Genomic DNA, 17,223 nt, shown 5'->3' with positions numbered 1-17,223 from the left:
AGTTCCTGGAAACAACTCTGCACCCACAGATGAGCACTTCAGAAACAGAACAATAAGTAGCTTTTATTAATAATTTGTTGCTCTTTTTCAGAACCCACCACCTGTGGGTCTCAAAACCCTTTACAGACATTAAACTTCAAAAACTTTCTCTGTATTACCTCCACTTTGCAGTGGGGTAAACTGTAATGTAATGTAAAGTCCATTTATTCATGTCTGAATACTGGTGACCTCATAACAGAATTTTCAGAAGCATTCTTAATTCATGGCTAACTTTGCACACTCAGCAGATGACCTTCCCATGACCTGCCGCACGTCGTCTATTGATCTCCTCACTGGTCGTTCCCTACTATGACGACCTGCCACCATTCCATCCATGATAGCTTTCTCAAGGTTATTTTCATCTCTATGCCTGAAGTGACCTAAGTACGTAAGTTAATTTCCAGACAACAGGTCTGCTTTTCTCCAACATTTAATCTTCTTTGCCATCCAGGAAGTATGTAAAAATCTTCATCAGGATGGCATCTCAGAGTCTTTAATTTTCCTCTTATCAGCAGCAATTGTTTCTCAGAAGTCATATCCATAAGTTGCTATGGAAACAAATAAGCTTTTCAACAGTTGAACCTCCAGGGGAAACTGAGGCAGAAAGCATTTGCTTCCAAAAGCCAACCGCAATTCCCTAGTAAAGCAGGGAACAAAATGCAGGAGTCTCTGGCTCTTGCTTCCATCAGCAGACCACAACATAAACTGAGTTATCTCAGATTTCTAGTCAGGTGGGGAAGAGTTAGCCCACCCTTCCACTTCTGTCCTAAGGTCAAACAAGACTGATCAGTAGGAAATAGGACAAACTAGGATCTATTGTTGTATTTTAAGCAGACTAGAGTATATTTTATGTAGCGTATTTTACAGTTTTGGAAATAAGGAAACTGGGAGATCCCTCCCACTTCAGTGAGACAATCAGATAGGAAGCTGCATGCTGACATTGCCTCAGATGGAAAACCCACCAGAAAAATGGAAGCCTCCTTCCTGAAAAGCCCTGGAAGGCAGAAAGCTTGTAACGTTGGTTTGGCTATATGCGTCAGCCTTGGAAATGGAATGTTTGTGACCTGTCCAGTTCCTTACTGGGACTCTCAGTCCAAGATATTTGAGCTGTGCCTCATACAGATACCAGAGGCATCACAGACTTGCCAAGGAGATGTCAAGATTTTGGCTCTCAAGCCAATCAACTGCTTCCAAAGCAGTATGAAAACTCTGAACTTATATCAGTAGATTCAAACAACAATGCCTTATTGAACTGAGTTCAGTGCTCTTTTTATGAGCATTACTTTAAATGCCTACATTGCTTTGGCATTTAGACTTGAACTTCTTGTCATCCCCTGCCCCCCCCCCCCCCCCCGGCCTCCAATCCCCAGGGGATTTATTTACATTGCCTGAACAGATCAGGATGTATTCCTACCTCAGTTGATCATGGAAGCCATGAAGACCCAACCTGACTGCTCTTCTCTTTGGGAAGTTGATGCTCTGTGGCTTCCCTGACCTTGACAATGTTCTCGATACATATAGTGTAACCTGAAAGCCAGGGCTCTGTGGTCAGCACTTGGGGAGTCTGGACTGCGGCGGGAGGGTCCTTCAGTTTCTTGGGCTTCCTCTTGCCACTGAAAGACTGAACCACTCCAAACAGAATTGTCACTTGCCTTTTCATTATGTTTCATCACATGTTGAAAATAGTTCCAGCTCCCTCAAAGGGAAAACTGAGGCAGGGTGCATAGTGCCATGGTGGGCCACAAGAGGGTGCTGTGGAAGCCAATCTGATACAGTCTTCAAGGTCACTTCCTGCAAGATTCCTGATGATGAGGCCCTGACATTTGTATTATCTAATAAATATGAGTCATTGTACTACTCCTGGCTATTATCACGATCAATGCCTTTATGAACACTCTGGGAACCCAGAACAGACTTAAGGGTTACTTTTCCTGTAGATAGTGGCAATTTCCATAGGTGAACTTGATTTGGACAATTAATTGACCTTTAAATATTCGTGGTAAATAGGCCCAATGGCCTGTGATGGGATGTTAGATGGGGTAGGATCTGAGTTACTACAGAGAATTCTTCCCTGGGTATCTGGCTGGTGAATCTTGCCCATATGCTCAGGGTTCAGCTGATCGCCATATTTGGAGTCGGGAAGTAATTTTCCTCCAGGTGGGCCTGACCCACTACTTTGTTTGTATCTGAAGTGTGGAGGGCGAGCGATAGGGCATGGCCAAACCCTGGAGGCTCATGCACAAGTCTGAATAGTCTCCGCTGTTTTGTCTTACTTTTACCAGCAGAGCAGTGGTTTGTAGCAAGGGGAAGAAAGTGTGTTAACCTGACATAAGTGATTGGAAAGCAAGATAAGTGGATAGTACGAAATCCTGAAAAATGCATAGGCAACCATGTAAATATAATCTCTCTCCATCAGTACCATTAGGACAGGACTTCTGATCTGTCATGCAAGGACTAACTGTAATCTGTAATCTAAACGTGGAATATTTGGAAGTTCAAATGCAGCTAATCTAATTCCTCACAGGGCAAACAGACTTTCTTTGAAACAACAAATCTTTTACATGAGCATTTTTTAAAAAAATAGGTCACTTTCCTTTCCAGGAGCTCGTTCATCAAAAAAAAAAGCCTTTTCTGTTAGTACCATTTTCAGTCAATATAAATAGGAAACCAAAACAAGTTTACTAACATCCCAAAGAACCCCTTGCTCCTTCACCAAACAACAGTAACAACAAACAAAGAGCAGTAAGAAGTAGGGTTTATTTCTCTCATGAGGGTTCATAATCATCTCTCCCACCACAACATTCTGAGGTTTGCTTTGGGATTTTGAGTTTTTTCGAAGCAAATCTTGGTTGAACCGGTCTGTTTTCTCCAGCTTCTGACTTGAAACAATCAGATGGCCCAAATTTGCTCAAATTGGTCATGGATTCACCCAGACGTTTTGCAAGCCTCTTCAGTAAACCTGGTGTGACAAGGCACCTTCTCGGTCTCACCAGCCTCCGTTGCTTTTAGCCTTGGTGAGACGGGCTTGGGTAAAACAGTCCCCCTTGGCTGCACAGGGACAGTCCGTTCCTTCTCTCCACCAGTCTTTTGGGCTTGTTTTTCTCCCTAATGGGAGGGAATGCAGCCTTCCCTCCTGGTGAGGCTTGCTGTCTCGCTGCTCCTAACCTACTGACAGCATGACTCCTTCTCTCTCTCTCCCTCTTCTCCCAACAGGGGAGGGTTTAAAAAGGTCTCAGGCAGCAGTTAGTTGGAATCAGCTGATCCTAACTGACCTCAGGTAACTCCCTCTCAGCTGATCCTAATTGATTTTCTGGCAATCCCTTCTCAGCTGAACCTGATTGACCTGTAGTTATCCTTCCAAAGTTGATAGGGGGGAGGAGGGCCTTTTAACCTTCTGGGACTGTTTTCTACCCCACCCTTGCAGCTGTCTGTCTTGAGTTTACCACACTGGTCAAATTCATAACAAAACCTCAGACCGGGGAAGTTCATGTGGCTTTGTGATTTCATGGACACGCTTTGGCATAGCTCCAAAGATGACATGTTTCCAAGTTTTCCCATCCAGTCCAATTGGCTGTCAAGGGTGGGGAGTGGCACTGTTAGACAAACACAAACTAAAGGGGTTACATCTCTACCATTCAGGAGCCAAGTAGGACTCACTCAGCATGCAAAGCTTTGTGGAGATCATAGAATTAAAACAAAGGAATTTTCTAGACAACTGCCCTGAATTATTTAAGCTGTTGCTATTCTTGTAAATAAACTCCACTGCTTGGTCCCCTTTAGGCCTTCAACCACTTTTTTTTGTCCTCACAGCAACCTCAGTGCAAGTTGCTACTATCAGGACTGTGCCATTTCTGCTGCTGATGTGCCCGTCAAGGAGATAAAAAAAGCTTAGATCCTTCTGATCACTCATTTTTAATTTCTGCCTTCAAGCATGGCATAGGGCCAGGAAAGCACTCAGTGGAGTTTTCCCAATGTGCCCTTGTACAATTTATAGAACGAGGGAGTCGTCCTCTCAGAAGAGTTAGACAGGAGTTAAATGTGGCATTTGTAAGTTGTGGGTGAGGTAGTTTTCAATTTTGTCATATAAGGAGCAGGACCCAGGTTCTGCCTCTCTTCCTGCTGCTCTGCAACATTTATGCACTAATGAATACTAATTAAAGGACAGGAAAAAAGCAAAGATAATTCCACTTAGGCTGGTCTTAAAGGAATTAATATGTTTTTTATTGCATTTTTTATGATCCACTTGAAGAGAAGGGGCCTGTTCAGAGGGCAGCTTTCTGGAGGTCAGACTAAAAATCATCAGAGGATGGTTATTGCCACCTCTGGGTTATATACTGCAGCAGTGCAGTTGCCAGAGATGGGCTGGGGCGCTGCCTACTAATGAGTGTTAGATATTAAGGCATCAATACTACCCTACAGTCCAGCACAGCAAACCAGCTGGGAAGCCTGGTTAACCGAATCACCTTGAATAAACTAGGACAGGGAGAGTAGGCAGGGAAAAGGGGGTGTGGAACAGGTGACAGATCTGTAAGACAAACTGACAGCTTCTAGCTCCCATACCAATCATAAGGGGGACAAATATATCAATGATGTTGTATCCAATTTCATTTCTTTTACAAGGTGAATAGTCTTTGCATTCCCCCACATCCCATAATATGATATTCAGTACAAAGGTTTATGCTGAAGAGAGGCACATTCCTGCCATACAGTGCATGTTTCTTCAGTGCAAGATAAACTAATCACAGCAGCCAGTTAGAATACTCCAAGTTCTCAGGGCTACAGGAGATGGCATGGTGCAAAACAAGAATGCTCTAGGAAAATGAGTATTTTCGCAGTTGAGACCATGCAGCAGTTTCCAGGACTTAGATGCACCATGATGCTGGGCACTTTAGGAATAACCTAGGTAGAGCATTATATAATACCATATTCTTCCACCTCAAAGGGTAAGATTTTTAAACCTTCCTTTAGGGGGTGTCCCCAACTTCCAGGAGCAATTTATTTCATGTGACATCTAACTACCTGAGATGCAGACACAATAAGACAGTATGTCTATATTACATAGTTCCATTCAGTAAAACTGCAGGTGTGAAAAGGGAGATTGGGCTGGGGGAAAAAAAAATCAAGGCCCATAGTATTTAACAATTCTTAGTTATGCCGTGCAACACTCTTGTGAGGTTAGTACATTTCTTACCTGTTGTAGAAATGGTAAAATGAGGTTCAGGTAAGTTAAGGGACTTGGCAAAAGTCACACAGCAAGACAACTGTAGCAGTGGGAATAAGACTTAGGGGTCATGATTCCTAGTTGCCTGCTCTGATCACTGAGAAATTCTCCCCATGGTCTGCACCACTGTTGGGATGAGAGAAACACCTGATAGATAATTAACTGCTGTTAGGTCATCTCAAACCATGCCTCTTGGATCATGGGACGTTTGAACGTTTCCTCTCTTGCTGCATGAAGGCAGCTGAAGACCAATGAAAGCTGGTAACTAAAATAACAAGCTAGACACCAAAGCTGGACTGCACTGGGGGAACTTGAACAAGACACACAGAAAAAAATAAAAATAAAAATATAATTGCAGAAGCAGCAACAGAAAACCAGAACAAACTCTGCAACAGACCTGATGGGGGATGAGTCGCTGGACGTAGAGGAGGTGGGCATAGGACTTGATGGCGCAGAGAACATGGGCCAGGACGGTGAAAGGGGTGATGTTGGGCTTGGATTCTGAGGGCTGCAAGACAGAATCAGATAACTTATCAACACACAACTATCACAAACAAACAAAACAGAGAAAGAGGTTTCAACGACATCCAATGAGAGTAGGTGCCTGGGGAATATTCACAGCATGAAACAAAGCTACAAAATGGAACACTGAGACCTTGGGAAACAGTTTCAAGGCCAGATCTGCATTTTTTTTAGACAAAAAGGGTTGGACCTTGCAATTAATCCCTGCTCTATTATTCTTTTGCTGGCAAGCTAGCTGCTTTGTTGTACAGAACGACTACATTCTAGGTTACAAAGGTCATCTCACTGCACACAGCGGCTTTCTTTCCCCAGCTACTTACCTGCTTTGTTTTATCTCCCCCATTGTTGCGAGATTGTTGATCATATTTCTGGACATTAATGATGTCTGTAACCAGCCTTTCATTCCTCTTTTTAATTTTGGTGGTTGAGGTGTGCAAGTATGAAAGGCTATTCTCTGGGCTGCAATCCACAGTGCCCAAAAACAATTTCCTGTTTATATTTTTAACTAAATGGGCCTTACGCACTGGAAGCCTAGAGGAGTTCATTATCTGAAGGATGGCAGGGAAGTTCTTTCACTCTAGTAGCTGTCTGAAGAACATTAATGAGGAAAAACCTCCAATAAATATGCCCCAAATCATGTAGCTTAGGTACCTACTATGAAAAAAGAAAGACCCTTCACTCCAACATGGACATGCCCACAACAGAACACATATTCCACATGCTCTCTGTGACTAACTCAGCTTGCTGACATGGACTCTTTCTCTGTTCTGAGAATGAATGAAAACCAAGTTTTAAGTATAACTTATTTTGTGAAATCAGCAAAAGGCTATTGAGGAAAGCATCAATGCCCTATCTAATGGGATTTCTGCCAGTGTAGGTAGAGGACCTATTACTCATAGTTGGCAGCTAAACACAACTGGTCTATAGCTGTCAAACTTATAAATGATCAGCAAGCCTCAGTTGGGACTCCAGCATGAACCAAGCTATCACGATGCAACTGGTTTCTGGGTGATGTAAATGGTTGATATGCATATAATAGAGTCTGCTCATTATTTTTGCAGTGCTTGCTTTGATTCTTTTCCTCTTCTACTGTAACTTTTCCATTGCTTTTTTAATTGGCTTGCTTTAAACTTCACTCTTTTTCCTCCTCTGTATAAGAGTAATCAACTCAGTTAGCTCTGGAAGTTATTACATACTTTATTAGATACAGTACTTTTCCTTGAAGTATTAGTGTTGTAACACAGAATAAAGTGGAATCACCTTACAGCAAATTCTGAGATAGTGAAACTCCTCTTATAGAAAAGTGGAGTAAAACTCCCTTAACTGTGCCTTTCAGGGGATCTAAGTATAAACGTAACAACTGCACTAAAAGAATGTGCACCATTTGAAGTCTCAATAATCTTCTAGCCTTCCAGTGTGTTTGGTGTCTGAACCATATTGTCTGTCTAATTTAGATTGTAATCCATGTTCGGTACAACACTGAGAACGCTACTGGCCCTCAACAAGCAGTACACAAAAATGCCAAGGTGGGTTACTTTGTAAAGACTGGTTTTATGCTTCAGCCCCCTGTGAGGAATCAAGTTCCTTGTTCCATTGGTCCTTGAGACGAAGTGCGGGCTGCAAGCTAGAGAGGGTGCAGCCACTGACCTATAGGCAGCCACCAGTAGTGTAGACACAGTACTTAAAGGGAAGTGGAGTAGAGGATTCAATGCTAAAATAACATGGCTGATGAGTCTTAAGAGATTAAATTTGTGTTTGAGGGAGAAAATGGCAAAATGGATCTGTCTCTTATGTTAAGAGACTCCCAGAGGTTGTTACTAAGCCTGTTTCCCCCTACTTTGGATTGCTAAAAAGGTGCACTGGATGAAGTTAGTAAGTTGTTCTGTTCTTTTGAGAATGGCCCAAAGGAGCTGAAAATCAATCCCTTCTGAGCGGTTAAGAAAGAGGGGGCTGGACAACAGAGAAGAGTATGGTCAGGTCCTTCTCAAATGCCAGGCCATGTGTATACTGCATTCTAGGAAACAGCATGGGCACATGAAACATGTCTTCTGGCTCCTTCTAACCAAGGTTTCCTTACATTATTACATGAAGTGTGTTAGGGGCAACATCTGTGGTTTTTAAACATCACAATCAAAAGTTTTTTTTAAAAGAACAAAGACAAGGAAAAATCTTCTGAAAATAATAACCTTATGCTAGACTCCAGCTCATGGTTTCTGTTTCTTATCGTAGGATTTGGACTGGCCCAAACTCTGGAATATTTTGTTAGAGTGAAAGAGAAAAGTCAATAGGAGACAAGATGTTTATTCCGTTTCAGGTTATGTTTCAAATGCCAACCTCCTATCACAAACAAATCAGCAACTTCGGCGATAGGTTAAAGGATACTGTTGAGTAATTTTTGGTGCCTTTTCTTTCCTTTGTTTGAATTAATCTTTTAGTAGCTTGAAAATAAAAAGTAACTCCCTGCAGATCATGCTCTTCCCCCACCTGTGCAGCCTTCATTCCTTCCCCGAGTTCGTGGACAAGCCAATATCCACTGTCAATGTTCTGAGGTTCTTACGGTTTGTTTCTCACACTTTTAACTCTGCCCCTCAACATTCCACCCTCTGCTCTGCCTCCAACCACTTCACCTGGCTGCCTTGCTACCAGACATTCTGCAGCTTCACAACAAGTTACAGGAAATCTTATATTCTATGAAAGGCCTTTTATTTACCAGTGAGTCTTTAGTAGTTACAATACCCAGTGAAGAGAGTTCATTGCAGGACTTGGGATATTTAGGAATGTATAATTAAAAGCATTTCCCTCTATATGGTGTATTGGGCCTATACACTTTTTTTGAGATTAAACTCATTTTGAAACAATGTAATTCTCATTAATCTTAAAGACAGCTGCGTCACCACTATGTATTTCCACATTAGCCATTTAGTCCACTGCACTAATGACAATATAAAATATAATCGATAAGGTTCTCAGAAAAGAGAAATTATTTCTATTTGGTTATTTTATTTTAAAAAACTTATAGTAAGGAGCACATCTCTCAAACTAACCTTTGTCTAGGAAGCTGTTACAGTAAGCCGTTTGGGCCAGGGACTGGCTTTACTGTGGGTCTTGGATAGCACAGAAAACACTGTTGGTGCCTATCAATCCGATCAATGAAAATAATAATTAATGAAGATATGCATTATATTAAATGGAAAAATGATCCCATTTCAATTGAGTTACACAACTCTCTTCAAGTGGAGTTGCATCAGGGTTGATTTGGTCCAAGCTGACCAAGCTATTCTCTGCTCAGTCTTATAAGTAATTTTGTAAGAATCTTTACAGGAAACCTCTTCATGAAGTAGAGATTGTGTTTTTAGGATTGTAGAATGTGCCATCTTATGTTCATGCCTACCAGCTCTGTGATCAACACACAAGTTAATGGCCTCCTCCCTATCAATATGCTTTTATTTATTTTTTCCTTTTAAAACCTACTCTAATATACTGCTTGAATATTGTCCAACTGTTCCAGTTATGGAGCCACAGAGCCTATGCTTTCCCTATGTCTCTTTGGCAAGCAAGGGTAGTTGAATAAACAAACACTATTCTGGGATCTCTTTGTATCTTGGAAAGCAGTTATTTTTGTATGGACTGATTTCCTTTCTTTCTCTTTCACAGGAATCTCAGAGGAGGCAGTGTGGCTTTTGAAAATACCAATTGCTGTCTGAATTCAACTGTACATTTTAACTGTATATACAAAAGTAACATTCCATCTGACGTTATTTATTTATTTACCCGTGTGCAGCTTGCAGGCAGCACTTCTGGTTTTGTGCATAGTGGGAAATAAAACTGAAAAAAGAATTGCTAGGAACCCAAAATATCAAAACCCGGAAACAAAAATCTGACTCCAGTGGCTGAAATTAGAATCTCTAAATCAGGATATTAACTTTTCACAAATAGCTGCAGGAGAAGGAATTCCGTGAGTTGGCAGCCCAAAATATTCCACTGCTTTAGAGCTTTCTTTCATGTTCATTCCATGCCTTCTACTTGAGCAAACGTTGAAGAATGCGAATAGCAACAGTGACATGCAACTGTGGAAATCCATGGAATAATAACAGTATATGCACTGGCAATGGTATTTTCAAAGGAGCATGAAGGATTTTGGCACCCACTGACTTTCAGTGAGCACTCTGTATCAAACTTCGATAAGCCCCTTTGAAAATTCCACACTGCAACCAAAAAGGTATAATTAGAAATGAATAAAATTGTAGCAGAAGGATTTTCATCCCAAATGTCCCTTCTTTATTCCCATGTCTGCTGTACATCTTATTATCTTCCCATCCTTGTGTTTAACTGCAGCCTTAACTTGTAAAAAGCCCTAGTTTTATTTCCAGATTTTGATCTCATTTCCAGTTGCTGCATCTAAAGTCTCTAACCGCTGCCCGCATCCATATCCTGTCTCTCTCTTCCTCCCCATACCCTGCCAGTCTACCTACTAGTCTCTCTGACATTTACGTGACACAGCTCAAACCTTGCAGCCATTTACTGGTCTAAATAATTATCCCCAGCATGGTTTCAAGACAAATTTCACCGCTTTATTCATTTGGCTCACAGGATAACATCAGTTCTTCTGAAAGAAGCTTTTCAAATGATTTTCTAGGGAACTCAGGATTCAAATAATTGTTTCCAGCATAAAAATAGCTTACATGTGAACGGGAACGGCCTATCAATAAATGGAAATCGCCCATCAATGAATCAGCTCTATAATATACTGAGTATCCCCATGCTGTGTTCTCTATCAATACTGGACTGTATATAAAAATATCAATGTTATCACCATTCCATTCCTACAAAACAAAGCTGCTAAGCTTCAGGCTCTCTCAATGCAACAGCCAGAGGGTAGCTGTTGCACAATTTAGCTAATGCAAGGGTATTCAAACTTTGTCAACAGAGGGCCACGTTAGCAAATTTCTGAAGGACAAAGCTACTCTGCATAAATAAAATGGACCTCAGACCAGCTGCCCTAAAATATAATACAGAGATCTAGCCTATAGAGACTATGACTCCAGCATGCAATACTGCATCTTGATCAAGGTACACTCCACATCCATTAGGTAGAAGCTTGCCTGCATTGCAATGCCATCATCTACTCAGACTGCAGCTCCATGTTAAAAATGGCACTGCAAACTCCCTCAGGTTGTCACTCCTCAGTGGGCTGCACTTTGGTTATCCCGATCTACTGGTTTTCATTCATATATATCAGTCATTTATGCAGGATACAAGAGTTTCTCAGTTAAAACAAAAAAATGCCTTTTAAAAAATTTACTTCATATGATACCTTAAAATGTAACAGAGGTAAAGCTAAATCCATCTCAAGGGGGTTTCTACCACAAGTATTATCTAGCAGCACAGTTATTCAACAGAAAAAGAAAGCACCCCTACTTGTCAAGAGTAGAGAAACCAGTAGCCCAAGGATTCTGTTATCTGCTGCCAAACAAGTCCTTCCGAAACGGCTTCTTCAACAGTAGCCCTTATTACATCTATATCTATACCTCCGTAAGTGTAGTTCATCTTCCCCTCCCTTTTATAACATGGCTAGCTCAGCCCTGTGTCGTCTTCACAGTCTTCAAGATGCTTTTCACGTTGGTTTGCCCTCTTATTTTTTCTGCTTGGCATATTTTCTCACATCCCCATATGATACAAGTTGCAAATGTTTCTCTGCTTTGCTAATCAGGCTTTAGCAATGCTGAGGAGGAGTTTCATCAGCACTAAATGCATAGCAGTACAATGTGTATTTGAACGATAGAGAGACTAGGCCGGATCCTACTCCCAACTGCATAGCTGTAAATATGGGAGTCATCCTCTGACGTAAACAAAAGAAAGAACATTTGATTTTTTTATTGGTCCATTTTATAGCAAATCACATCTCATAATATTTACAGGTCATCTTGGAAGTCTGGAATGAATGTGCTACCATCACTAGCTTGCTCGCGCTTCCCAGTGTAGATTAGCGAAAACGCTGAGAGGCAGGATGGAAAAGTGATTAATTAGAGGGTGTATTTTCAAATGAATAAGCACTGTGGAATGGTCCAGGTGGGAGGAAGTGTTCTCTTGTCTCACAATTACCAGCAGTGGTGACACAAGTTATCTACACTACTGAACAACACTGTAGTTCACCAACCAAACACTGCTGTTACAGGATGGTATTAAGACTAAATAAGACCTAGACTCATCAAACCTTCAGCCCTCTCCTCATACCTGTGCAATAGGCATACACATGCACTCCAAAGAGGTGCAGAGGGATACTCTTACTCCCGAAATCAGACCTCTCTTTATGGGCTCTGACCTCTCCCCACCCCCACCAGGTGGACTGATTATTCTGTTAATTAAACTAGAATAGAACCGGAGCGTGCTACACTTAAGTCAATGGAGATACTCAGATGTAAGAGAGGAGAAACAGACCCCTGATTTCAGGGCTAACAGCTGTGTCTGGTTCCTTCACACCACCTAGCCTAGATCCTAAATATCCTGACTTATTCTACACATTTTCTTTGAAGCTGTATTTTCTTCTGTAGGAATAACTAGTGTCTCTGCTCTATGTCTGCCCAAAAGGCTTTCAGTGAGATTAAAAATCAAGCTAGTAGATTTTGTGTTGAACTAAATGCTTTCAAACCCCATTAAAGGTGTTAATTATTAATGGAATGATTGTATGTGCCAGTTGAAAACCACATTGCATTTTAAGGGGGAAGGGTTCGTAAATCAGGGGCAGCATCTTATTAGCATCTTCTTTCATTAGCGGTTTCTTCTAATGCACAAGGTAACTCTCCAAGGTTTAAGAAGCATTAATTATCAAAAGGTTTGCTCACTGCTAGGGAAAACTGGTATATCCCTCTGGGTACCTCTCCTTTTAGATGGGACATTTGCTCTGACACTCAATCCACTATCGTTTTATTTCATTCAGAAACAACTAGTTTTCCGGAGTATCTTTAAAGGTTAAATCGATCAGCAGCTAGGAGTCCTTGCAAAATCTCCATTATTACCCCATCGGTTGTGAAGGAAACTAAAATCCTCCTTGAATCTAAAGCTCTCATCTCATCATGATGGTCGTCTTCATGTGACCAAACTTTTCAGAGAAACACATTGTTCTGCACATACCCTCTACCCCGATATAACGTCCTCGGGAGCCAAAAAATCTTGCTGCGTTATAGGTGAAACCGCATTATATCGAACTTGCTGTGACCCACCAGAGCGTGCAGTCCCACACCTCCGGAGTGCTGCTTTACCGCGTTATATCCAAATTCATGTTATATCAGGTCACGTTATACCGGGGTAGAGGTGTACTAGGTTGGATACTCTGGTCCACTGAAGCCACCTTGCAACACAAGGTGGTGGAAAATGGTCTTAACGTGGTGGGAGATGGCCAGTGGAGAATTCCTCCTTTGTAGAGAGACTCTCTGCTGGGGTAAAACTGGTAGAAGCGGTAAAACTGTCTCCAGTGTTAGCCATCCTCACCCTCAGGATAGCGACCGGGAGGGGAGAGCTCCATGAGATCCTCTACTTGTGTGTGGTCTCTCAAGGATGTCATGCCAGTAGTGTAAGACAGAACTGTTCCTTTGCAGCCCACACTTGCACTGGGGTCTCACGGCTCAGGATGAGGGAGCGACAAACAGCTCTCATTTGCCCTTTTATCCATTTATTTCATCCAACAAAGCTCAGAGGAGTGGAGAATCAGCCCAAAAGGTTTAAATTTTCAGAGGACCGTCCTCCCTTTTCTTGGCACAAATGAACAATGGGGGCAAAAATATACCTGTAAAGAAGGGAATCACAGCCTTGGAAGGAAGGAATAATTTACCCCACAGTAAGTGAAAGACATGCTGGCCTCTAATACAATTCAGTCACTCTGGACTAATGATTTCACTCGACACACTCCCCCAACCCTCCCACACCCTCTGATATGCCCCACAGAATCCAGTGTTAACCTCCAAGATAAAGTACTGTTTTGCAAACATAAGCAAAGAAGCGCTATCAATATGGGTCAGGCAGCAGCAACTAAATCCCACAAGCTGCCATTACCAGCAAGAGATCCACACCCTGAAGGAAGCAAAGTTGTTTTTACATTTTTTAAAGTTCTATCTGGCGATGCACAGAATGGCTTTTACTTTAACACCCATGCTCTAGAAGAAAGTTCATTGCTTGCTTAGTAATGTTCCTCGCATAGATGTAAATCCTAACACAAAACTATAAGTATTTATTTTAGATTTCAACTATGCAGGAGGCTAAGAACTTCTCCAACCAGCTTCCTTTTTGTCATGTGCAAACAGTTCATGCACAATGCAAAGAATTAACTCCTGTGCACACAGGTGATGGAATTTGGGGATAATAATGGAGATTACCTACATCTGTAAAGCAGTTTGAGGCTGATGGATGGAAAACACTAAATAAATGACTATTGTACTACTTTTCTGAATTTACAAATAAGTCCAACTTCCTTTCCGAAATAGTGCAGAGTACTCATGCGGTATTTTATATTTTCAAAGTGCCGTACAAATATTAAATATAGGGCTGGTTGTAAAAATTCTAATAAAACTATTTTCAGTGAAAAATTGAGTTTTCAACAAAACTAATTTTTTTCACTATATGTTTGCTTTCCACAGTAAATTTAATTTTTCATCAACAACTTGAAAACTAAAAGCTTTCTAGCCGCACACCAGAATGTCTCTGTTATTTTGGCTTTGGATCGAAAGTATTCCTTGGTAGTGGTGGAGGGGTTTTATTTGGGTGGGGGGGAGGAAAGAGGGACATTTATCCAACCAGTGATAATCAATGATCAGAATACCCCATTTCACTGAAGGGGAAAATCAGACAAAGATATTAAGGGTACACAGCAAGCTGTTATCAGGCCTTGGACTAGAACTCAGAGATTCTAGCTCCAAGTCTTAGTCCATTAACAGTCGGATCCACAGACCACTGAAATTAATTGGAGCCTTTCCATCAACTTCAATGGTCTTTGAATCAATCCCTAAACCATCTAGCCTCTCTTACCATGTTATAATACTTCAAGAATGCTCTATGGGTAGAATTCATATTCCTGCAGGGGGCCCATGTAAGATCTCAGGCTCACTCAAGACCTATGTTAAGAGCTTACGCCTCTAATATAGCCTATATATCACACAACTGGGGTGAATTTCATCCTAATTTCTTTGTCCTGTGTATCAAGATTAAAATGTAATATTTTCACTTCCATTTCGCCTGCAATTAGTTAACCACAATTCAGACTTTTTTTTAAAAAACTATGACTTTACATTTTTGACACTACTGGACACTGTATTTATCTTTTCACTTCTAATTGCAAACCATACGGTCCACTTTAGAGTCTCACAGTCAATGCACAGTCATGTTGGGTTAGAACTATGATATTGCACAATAATTGTAGGCGATGTGAAATAGGGCACAGTCCTATGAAAACAGACCTGAAAAATGCTTCAAATCACGTCAAATACAAAATTAAGGCCATAGGTACATACACATATTTTTCCAGTTGCAAAACACACTAAATACAAGCTAGGGTGCTAGGGATTTAATCTCTGAAGTCTATGTACTCAGTATGAGCAATGTGACAGCAGAATGTTATTTGGCTTGGTTATTTTATGAAGTGGGATAACAGAGGGCAAATTAATATAGGCTGGAGCATTCCCAATGTCTTTGTGCATTTCATTTATGGAGTTTAAGCTCAGTCTTGACTTTTGTCATTTTCTGAATCTATGTCTGTCTCTGAATTCTCATGAACCGTTCTGCACAAATCCTTAGCAACCAGTGCTTATTGGGGGAAAGGTGGGGGGAGAGAGGATCCATATTGATACTGAAAGGCTGATGCTACTGGAGATCATACTGAACAAATTCATGGTTATTGAACCTTTAAAAGTGTTATGAATTGCTCTACTAAAAAGCCTGTCAAATCACAACATGTAAAGTGGATGGAAAACAAAATTATACTGAAAATATTTTTTAAAAAGTGGGGGAGAGGCAGAAATTGCAGCTAAGAGAGAAAAATTCTTTACTTTTTTGTTTGCTTTAATGTTTTTCCATTTCCATATGCAATCAGCCATCTCCCTTCAGAACACTCATTTCTTATATAAGAAAACACACACACAGACACACCCAGCTCCTTTCCATCCATCTTTAAACTAAAAGACGGGGGGGGGGGGACGCTTGAGTAATGAGAAGACTGTACTTTTAAAAAAAAAAAAAAAAAAAAAAAAAAGGTGATCCTCCTACAGGCCTAGTCTTCAAAATTCTCAGGAACATGGCGAGACTCCCAGCAAGCATGTAGTCCACATCAGAAATAGCTGGCATTCTCATCACGCACCACTACTGCCACCAACAACATGTGGGTGCAGCTGCAGAGCGGTTAGCTAGGTAAGGAACTCGGAATACGAGAGCAGGTGACAGGGAAGGGAGCAAAGCCTTAAAAAGAAAAACCAAGCAATTGGCAGCGGGTCTTATGCTACTGATAATTTCATAGTTTAGCAAGCCCTTGTCAACTGTGTCTGCGCAGCAGCTTGTTCACAACCATAATGCAGCTGAACTGAAAGCATACAAGGGCAAATTAATTGGTGGTCAGGATCCATTACAATGACAAAAAGAACCAATGAGATTATATTACCTCCATTTTATGTTAAAGTGATGGTGTTACAGCACCAGCTAATTTATGAAGTTAATTAAGCACAAGGATCTTCTTTCAGAGTAAGACAGGATGTCTTTGTGACTGAACAGTTCTATTTTTCCTCCTGCCCCTTTAGGGGAAATTGTCAGTGTTTTACTGAGAAATCAGATCCAGCTGAACAACAAGGCCGCCTGGCAAAGGACAATGGGAGGAGTAGGAGGAGGAAGGTTTTTAGAGGGCTGAATAGAAAAAAAGCGACAGAACTCTTCTTGAAGTGGTCTCAGTATGAATCCAGCACGTGCTCCCTATCATCTGTCAGCTCTTTAGCTCATTCATGACTGGCAGTTGCCAATGGTTAGCAAATATGAAGGTTTTACATGTTACAGCATTTTCTGTGCCTATGTGGTACAGATGGAAACTGACACCTCCTTCAGAAAACAGGCACACACTACTCAAGGAAGGACTTAAACCAGGAGAAGTCCAGGCTAGACATTAGTTTTGAACAGCAAAGGAGGAACCAATGAACACGTGCACACAGAGCTACTCCATTTCTCAACACTTTGTTGGTGATGACGATGCATGGGAAATAGATTTGTTTAATTTACTAGCCTTTTGCTTCTAGGGATTCCCATTCAAACTCTGACTAAGGCCACTGTTGGAAGACACTGCTTATGAGAAGCTCAGATCCAGAATAAGCAGAAGTGCTGCAGGTGAAGACTGAGATGCATTCATATAGCTGGGCTGGGAGTGAAGGTTTTATGGTTGACAGGTGGCATAAAGATAAGCACCGGATGGGATCTGA

The 17,223-nt window shown here is 41.3% G+C and overlaps 1 protein-coding gene across 3 annotated transcripts in view; it reads right to left on the bottom strand.

Moving 5' to 3' along the window:
* The window catches only part of ARHGAP26 (Rho GTPase activating protein 26), a 317,439-nt gene that overhangs the window by 27,369 nt on the left and 272,847 nt on the right, over positions 1-17,223 (bottom strand). For 2 of the 3 annotated variants that reach the window (XM_077824357.1, XM_077824358.1), the window contains one exon: positions 5,658-5,768. In XM_077824357.1, coding sequence (XP_077680483.1) covers positions 5,658-5,768 — 111 coding nt within the window. Of the gene's footprint in view, positions 1-5,657; positions 5,769-17,223 lie in introns of those variants that run through there. The other variant, XR_013346871.1, reaches the window with a different exon arrangement.

Source organism: Eretmochelys imbricata, chromosome 8 (genome assembly GCF_965152235.1).
Source record: "Eretmochelys imbricata isolate rEreImb1 chromosome 8, rEreImb1.hap1, whole genome shotgun sequence".
Taxonomy (NCBI): Eukaryota; Metazoa; Chordata; order Testudines; family Cheloniidae; genus Eretmochelys; species Eretmochelys imbricata.
Note: the sequence above shows the minus strand (reverse complement) of the source record. Positions and strands in the feature narration are given on the sequence as shown.